This window comes from Littorina saxatilis, linkage group LG8 (genome assembly GCF_037325665.1).
Source record: "Littorina saxatilis isolate snail1 linkage group LG8, US_GU_Lsax_2.0, whole genome shotgun sequence".
Taxonomy (NCBI): domain Eukaryota; kingdom Metazoa; phylum Mollusca; class Gastropoda; order Littorinimorpha; family Littorinidae; genus Littorina; species Littorina saxatilis.
Genome location: NC_090252.1, coordinates 42,730,070 through 42,738,405, shown reverse-complemented (window position 1 = coordinate 42,738,405; position 8,336 = coordinate 42,730,070). Strand labels below are relative to the sequence as shown.

The window sequence follows — 8,336 nt, the reverse complement described above, 5'->3', positions numbered from 1 at the left end:
TTTTTTTAGAAAACATAGTTTGTACTTTAGTGTAGACACTTACGTTTGCGTGACACAGCCCAGCTGAAAACGGAGTAACAACGAGCCCAGCTGAAATAAGGCGGTGACGCTACGAATTGAACGGTGTAACTGCATGAACAGGCGCAGGCTGTCAAATTATATTTTTGCAATGCACAAACATATATTGTCCAGCATATATCTTACAGGTTGTCAAGCAATACACAATGAGGGTGTGTGTGTGTGTGTGTGTGTGTGTGTGTGTGTCTATGTGTGTGTTAGTGTGTGTGTGTGTGTGTTTTTGTGTGTATGTGTGTGTGTGTGTGCGTGCGTGTGTGTGTGTGTGTGTGTGTGTGCGTGCGCGTGCGTGCGTGTGTGTGTGTATGTGTGTGTGTGTGTGTGCCTGCATGCATACATGCATGCATGCGTGCGTGCGTGCGTGCGTGCGTGTGGCTGCACCCGTCTTCCTTTCTCTCTCATCGTCGTGTGTGTGTGTGTGTGTGTGTGTGTGTGTGTGTGTGTATGTTTGCGTGCGTGCGTACGTGTGTGCGTGCGTGCGTGCGTACGTGCGTGCGTACGTGTGTGTGTGTGTGTGTGTGTGTGTGTGTGTATCCGTGCGTGTATGCGTGCGTGTGTGCATGCGTGCGTGCGTGCGTTCGTACGTTCGTGCGTGCGTGCGTGCCGCGAATGCCAGCACACTTTTTTCTTTCTCTCTTTTCAAATACCGACGCCGATCAATGCTTATAGGCCTACCATATTGCTGCTGATAATACTTTCCGAATTCATGTCATTTGTTTTCAGGACGACTATGTTTTCTGTAAGGAGACTTCTAACCCTATTGGCAGCTTCGACGCTTTGTTTCGACTATGTACGCGCAGCGACGACGATCACTTGTGCGGCTGGGACAGCTTATGTTGGCGAACCTTCAAATATGACGTGTTATTTCAACAGTGACGTCAAAGGCAATAAGAACTCTATTAATGTGGCAATGACATGGTCTTCTGCGGACGGAAACAAAAAAGGTAATGCTAACAGAGTGTGAGATGTCACAGGTAATGAAGTATTGTTTTTGTGTGTTCTTGATTGTATCCGTTTATCACTATTTTCCCGGTGTGATCAAGTTTCAGTCGTCATCTTGGAAATTAGGACTTCGAGGCGAATTGTATGTGCTATTTTTTGTTCAATGTGCTAATTTTGTTCAATGTGCTATTATTTTTTGTTCAATGTGCTATTTTTTGTTCAATGTGCTATTTTTGTTCACAGCACACCTTGGTCTTTCTGAAAAGCCGTCCACTTCCAGAAAGTTCTAAAAGTTAGTGCTTTTTTTCACAGAGTAAATTCCAGCCATAAAACGGCCTTCTACCAATCCCAAAATTGTCCCTTCTAAATGTAGTTACCGGGGCAGTAAGTCTGGTGTTGTATTCCGCCATGCGCACAACATCGCATGTGCGTTACATGTGTTGCCAAGGGAGGTCAGTCATCACAGCGTCCGTACATTACTAATTGCAGTTGCTTCCCTTTAAACAGTTAGCAAGATACATGACAGATTGTTTGTATATGTGGTCATGCGTGCGTGTCTGCGTGCCTCTTTGTCTGTCTGTCGATATTCGCTGTCTGCCTGTTATATATATGTTCATACGAGTCGGAGTGTGTGTCCGTGCACGATAGTTCACATTCGCACCCTAGTGCTAGTTCAATTTGATCGGTCCCGCATAGCCAAAACGGTTGAAAGGACTATGGAAGTCAACCAACTATGATACCAACCTGCTTTTACTCAACAGAGAGAGACGTCCTCCAGTGCTCTTGGATGCAAAACGCCGATAAGCCTGACTGCCTCGTCACACCTGGTTACACATTTAACTATGACATCACAGATCGTTTGACAGTTGAAATCCCATCAACCACAGCTGCCTTTGCTGGGACCTACTCGTGTCATATCGTTCCTCCCAATGGTGCTACGACACAATCGTGTGAACTCGTTGTAAAAGGTACCGTACACCATATAGAATGAACTAAAATGATTTGAACTACGACCAGACAGTTGGTGGTATGTGTTTGTTTTAATTGTGTTATTCATTCATGGTCTGTGCTGTTTGACGTTGCATGTTTCATGTCAGCTGGAATGCGTATTCATATCATGTGGTTATTGTTGTTGTTATTGTTGTTGTTGTTGTTGTTGTTGTTGTTGTTGTTGTTGTTGGTGGTGGTGTTGTTGTTGGTGTTTTTTTGTTGGTGTTGTTGTTGGCGTCGTTGTTGTTGTTGTTGATGTTGTTTTGTTGTTGTTGGTGGTGGTGGTGGTGGTGGCTTTTTCTAATGTGTTATTTTTTTTTCTTTCTTTGTTAAAAATGCTTTGTGGTTTTTTTGCAACAGCATGCAATGACTCTAAGCAAACTAGTTTGTGTTAATGCCCGCATGAGTAACATTAACTTATCTTAGATAATTCCCCAGTCGTGATTATCTTGGCAGGAAACGTGGTACATGTATACTCGTTCTTGTCCTGATTTGCATTGATACACATGCGAACTGATGGATGGATGGGTGGATAATAAGAAGATGGAAGATGGCTTTCCTTCTTGAGGCGGAACTCGGTTTGAACAAAAATCTTCTATAACATATACTGACACATACTAATTACCTGTACTTTGATTGCGATTCAGAAAAACCGGCAACTTTCAGCAACCGGAATGTTGAGTCGAGTCCACTGGGAACACCAGCAGAATATACAGGTAGGACATAGTCAATTGTTGTAGTCACAGCGCAGGTGGGAAGCAAACAGACTAGGCACTTACAATTACCTAACCACTTAATTCTAGATCCAAATAAATTATGGAATACGGTATATTTGTATTTTAATTTATTTTCGGAAGAACACAATCACGTTCTTGTGCTTTTCTTGTAGTTAGTTGGTTTTCAAAGTCTCGACTTGAGATACCCCGTAATTGATTGTGTTGTATTTTAAGAAATAGTTACAGGATAATAGATGCGTGCTGTATCACTCAGTCGATTGTTATAAATCAGATATGAGGCACCCATTTCTTGTAATTACGGATGCATGTATTTGATCTAGAGTGGAACTCAGAGGTGCATTTCTAGTGGAAATATACGTGTGATTACAGATTCACAGCAAGGCATACTTACTGCCATCCTCGTGCTTCTGATCCTACTGATCATCCTTGTCATCAGTGCCGCATTATACTATGCCTGGAAAAAGAAATGGCTTCCCTCAAGGTGAGAATGAAATCAGTAGATATGTTCAATTCTCCCTGCCTTTGTCTCTTTATCTCTTTTCGTATGACCCACTTCCTCTCACTTTCTCTGTCTCTCTGTTTGTCAGTCTGTCTCTGACTGTGTATGCATGTGTGACTGTGTATGCATGTGTGTTGGTCGGTCAGTCTATCTCTCTCGTTGTCTTTCTCTGGCCCTGTCTGCAAGTGTACGCCTACCTGTCTGTGATTATCTCTGTCTCTGCCTGCCTGTCTGTCTGCCTGTCTGTATGTAACTGTCTATGTCTCTCTCTCTCTCTCTCTCTCTCTCTCTCTCTCTCTCTCTCTCTCTCTCTCTCTCTCTCTCTCTCTCTCTCTCTCTCTCTCTCTCTTTCTTTCTCTGTTTGTGTATGTGTCTCTCGCTCGCTCTCTCTTTGTGTTCTCTCTCCATCTCTCTCTCTATTTCTCTCTCTATATTTCTCTCTCTTTCTCTCTCTTTTTTTCATTTTCTTTCTCTCTCTTTTTCTCTGTTTGTGTATGTGTCTCTCGCTCGCTCTCTCTTTGTGTTCTCTCTCCATCTATCTCTCTATTTCTCTCTCGCTCTACCTCCCTCTTTCTCTTTCTATCTCTCCCTATCTCTCTCTCTCCCTCTCTATCTCTCTCCCTTTCTTTCTCTCTCCCTTTTTTTTCTCTCTCTCTCTCTCTCTCTCTCTCTCTCTCTCTCTCTTTATCCTAACTACTGTTTTGGTGTGCAAGAGTATACATCTAACTATACGTAAAGAACAAGCAAATATTACTCGTGTTTGACTGTTGCAGCATCCCTTTCCGTACGACTCCTAACAACAATGTCGAAGAGAATGCTGAGCATGAGCCTTTGATGACAGCCACCACTGACACTGGTACGCAGACCGAACGCGCTGGTCGTCAAGATGTGGGCACAGATTGTCCGACAGACATCCCGTTGGCAGTTCCACCACAGGAAAAACCAGTGTCAACCCATGTTCTGATGTCGGGGGAGAGTGGCTTGGAATCCCAAACTGCAAGTGCTGAGGACAAGCCCACGAAGAAGAAGCACAGTGGGAAGTTCTCGTTCGGTTCTCGAAAGTCAAAGGAGAAAAAGTCGAAAGAAGAAGAGCAGAAATGATTGAGTAAAATGACAGGGGTATAGACTTAACTTGTCGAGTGGGTCGGGACATAAGTAGTGTTGGTGCCTTGTTCATTAGGTTATTTCTGCCTCTGCTTGTGTGTTTGTCTGCCTGCCTATCTGTATGTATGTCTGTCTATTTGCTGACCGCCCCCCCCCCCTTCCCCCCTCCCCCCCCCCCCCCCGCCGGCTCCCATCCCTGCGTCACTGTATGTCGGTCACTGTATGTCTGTCGCTGTCTGTCTCTTTCTTTCTCTCTCTCCCTCTATGTTTTTTCGGTTGTTTACATGTTTGGTTGTTTAAGAGCAGACAAACCACACTTTTACTTCCATTGTTTAATTTTGTGGATGATAGATCATCTTAGGTCTGATGTCTTATGCATCTATCTATTTATCTATGTCTCTCGCTCTCCCTCTCTGTCTCTGTTTCCCTCTCCGTGTATCTCTTTCTCTGGCTTCATGGTTAAAGCTTCAACCATTACGTGTTTGCATCATTTGAATCATACATCATAGATTGCCATGCCAAAAGACATCCTACGAGAGCAGCAATAGTGTGTTCTACTCATGCGAGACTCTGCGAAGACTCATGTATGGTATGTTTCCTGGCAAAATGATATTGTTTCCACAGTATGCAATTTCTCTGTGCAATAATGTTGGTTGGTTTTGCTCGCCGCACACCGTTGTGTCTTAACATTTATTGTTATACTCGTAGTTGCGCAATTTGTGTGGATCCTGGCTTCAAGGCAAATTTAGAACAGTGAAATTGTATCACCCCAAACATATTTGTTATTTACCATGTCGTTGCTGATTCCGTCACTAGTGCCATTAGTTATTATCTACAATCTTATCTGTATTGGCTTGTGTTCAATTGTTTGTATTTCGTGTTACTTTTACAACGTGGATTATAAAAGCACATCCATCAACCAATTGATCGATCAATACATTGATTAGTCAGTCCATTCATTGTGGTATTTATACGTTCTCGAGCACGATAGTTTAATTGCTTTTGCTTTCTTTGAGTTGTTCCTATTATTGAAATGCTTGCGTTTTAGTGAATATAATCTTGCAGTAAAAATGTGTAGGTTTTGTGTAAAACAAAATCGCTCTTAATCAACGACCTCATACGCCAAATCGCATTAATTATCAAAAGGAATGTGTATGTGAACAATGTTAAAGAACGCTGACTCAATTCAGTTGATTTTTGAAATAGTTGCATGTAACATTGTCTATTTGTGTTGTGAATGTTTTTGAATGTTATTGTGTCAATGCTGACTGATTAATAAATTCGAAACACATGTGTGGCAAAATCCTTTCCCATTGTTGTGCTTGCACGGCACAGAGAGAGAGAGAGACAGAGAGAGAGAGACAGAGAGAGAGAGAGAGAGAGAGAGAGAGAGATAGAGAGAGAGAGATAGAGAGAGAGAGAGAGACAGAGAGAGACAGAGTCAGAGACAGAGACAGAGAGAGACAGAGAGAGAGAATAACAAGTCGCGTAAGGCGAAAATACAATATTTAGTCAAGTCGCTGTCGAACTCACAGAATGAAACTGAACGCAATGCAATTTTTCGTCAGTCCACCGTTCAGGCAGTGAAATTGACAAGAAGAGCCGTTTAGTAGTTGCGCTGAGAAGGATAGCACGCTTTTTACATTTAGTTTTGTACCTCTCTTCGTTTTAACTTTCTGAGCGTGTTTTTAATCCAAACATATCATATCTATATATTTTTTGAATCAGGAACCGACAAGGAATAAGATGAAAGTGTTTTTAAATTGATTTCGACAATTTAATTTTGATAATAATATTTTTTATATTTAATTTTCAGAGCTTGTTTTTAATCCAAATATAACATATTTATATGTTTTTGGAATCAGCAAATGATGGAGAATAAGATGAACGTAAATTTGAATCGTTTTATAAAAATGTTTTTTTTTTTACAATTTTCAGATTTTTAATGACCAAAGTCATTAATTAATTTTTAAGCCACCAAGCTGAAATGCAATACCGAAGTCCGGGCTTCGTCGAAGATTACTTGACCAAAATTTCAACCAATTTGGTTGAAAAATGAGAGCGTGACAGTGCCGCCTCAACTTTCACGAAAAGCCGGATATGACGTCATCAAAGACATTTATCCAAAAAAAGAAAAAAATGTTCGGGGATATCAATCCCAGGAACTCTCATGTCAAATTTCATAAAGATCGGTCCAGTAGTTTGGTCTGAATCGCTCTACACACACGCACGCACACACACACATACACCAGTCCCTCGTCTCGATTCCCCCCTCTACGTTAAAACATTTAGTCAAAACTTGACTAAATGTAAAAAGAGAGAAGGGGGAGCGAGAGTTAGAGAGAGAGAGAGAGAGAGAAAGAGAGAGAATGAAAGAGAGAGAGTGTGTGTGTGTGTGTGTGTGTGTATGTGTGTGTGTGCGTGGGTGTGCTTGTGTGTATGTGTGTGTGTGTGTGTGTGTGTGTGTGTGTGTGTGTGTGTGTGTGTGTGTGTGTGTATGTGTGTCCGTGTGTGAGTAAGTCAACGAACGAACCGATTTCAACAGTCCGGACTACTGACCTGCCCTCTGAACATATAGGTCTCCACACATGGTATATCTACTTCTATAAAAATGTTGACAGGAAATATTAAACTCGTGTAACCGTGTGAGTCAACATTTTCCGTCAGTTTCCTTTTCCTGGTGACAACGTTTATACATTTCTGGCAAACAACACAGGGGTGTGTGTGTTTCTTGTGTGCGTTTTTTATTGAAAAATAAATTCAAGCCATCTTTCTTTCTAGACCTATGGTTTTTGATTTCCCACCATATATGATATTTCGTCATGTTGCGTTATCAAGCTTGAAGAAATCCAAAGCGAAGTTTACCCAACTGCTTAATTGATAGTTTCCCTGTGCTTTGCATGGGTGTTTGTGTGGCCTTAATCCCTTCACGTCCACACAAGATGTAGCCGTTTTCCTATTCTAGATGGTCTTTGTTTTATTTCATTCTTCGCCGGCGAAAAAATATAAAGATTGTAGGTAGAAAAAATAGGTACTTTGAATTTAGGAATGTAACGTCTACGTTGTGTCCAGCATTACATATATGATTGTATGTGCGTGCATTTTTCTCTAAATTTACTCTGATGTGTAGTCTCCCTCGCGTTGTGTTTGTACCCTAGTGCCTGCACCTCTAAAATCTGTCTGCTGCCTAAACTACCCTTCATTATCTAAAAATACCGGCCAGACTGATCTCTAAAGTGGGATAATCACGAGAAGAAAGACTTCAACGAGACACAAACAATCACTCGGATGGATAAATGGAGCCCACACTTGGTTTTACTTTTCTAAGAAGTTTTTTTTAATGAATAATGATAGAAAAGTTTACGAACTCAGCAAAAACGATTACAATTCAAATGTCATTAAACACGGACAGACAGACTATAACTGACGGAATTACACATACACACACAATGATATCCACAATCACTATCCATGCAAATAAAAACTAGTGCTAGTGCGAATAGCTTTTCATCAAAACACTACGACTCAGATTTGTGTTTCGGTGAGTTGTTTTTTTCTACAAAAACAAAAAAACAAAAAAACAAAACAAAACGTTAATAATCTAAGCTTGTTGTACTCTATAAGTTGTATTTAATGCATTGTATGCGACATTGTTAGTTGTAGTTATTTGAATAAAATTGTTTGAAAACAAAAACAAAACAAAAATGTTTGAAATGCAGAGACAGCCAGCCAAAACCACCGCCCACAATATGTTGTGGACTGAAGCAAAGCGGGGTGGGGAGGTGGGGTAAACAGGTAGTGTGTGTAGACAAAATGAAGACTGGCTTGCGAGTGAATCGCACATCATTTGAATTAAGTAACGAAGCATGGCAGTTGTACTGGCTTTAGTTTGATTAACAGCTTCATGGATATGATACCGCATTCATACATGATATGAACATAAGATGTTTCATTGAACAGACTGCTGTGACTTGTATCAACCCCGTTGT

General features: G+C 41.2%; 1 protein-coding gene across 1 annotated transcript in view; it reads left to right on the top strand.

Annotated features, from left to right (window-relative positions):
- The window catches only part of LOC138973598 (uncharacterized), a 6,797-nt gene extending 2,294 nt beyond the window's left edge, over nt 1-4,503 (top strand). Inside the window, exons 2-6 of the mRNA XM_070346310.1 lie at nt 799-1,019; nt 1,779-1,985; nt 2,655-2,723; nt 3,114-3,225; nt 4,017-4,503. Of these exons, the coding sequence (XP_070202411.1) occupies nt 806-1,019; nt 1,779-1,985; nt 2,655-2,723; nt 3,114-3,225; nt 4,017-4,344 (930 nt within the window). The 5' untranslated portion in view covers nt 799-805 and the 3' untranslated portion in view covers nt 4,345-4,503. The remainder of the gene's footprint in view (nt 1-798; nt 1,020-1,778; nt 1,986-2,654; nt 2,724-3,113; nt 3,226-4,016) is intronic.
- Nucleotides 4,504-8,336: the final 3,833 nt, after the last annotated feature.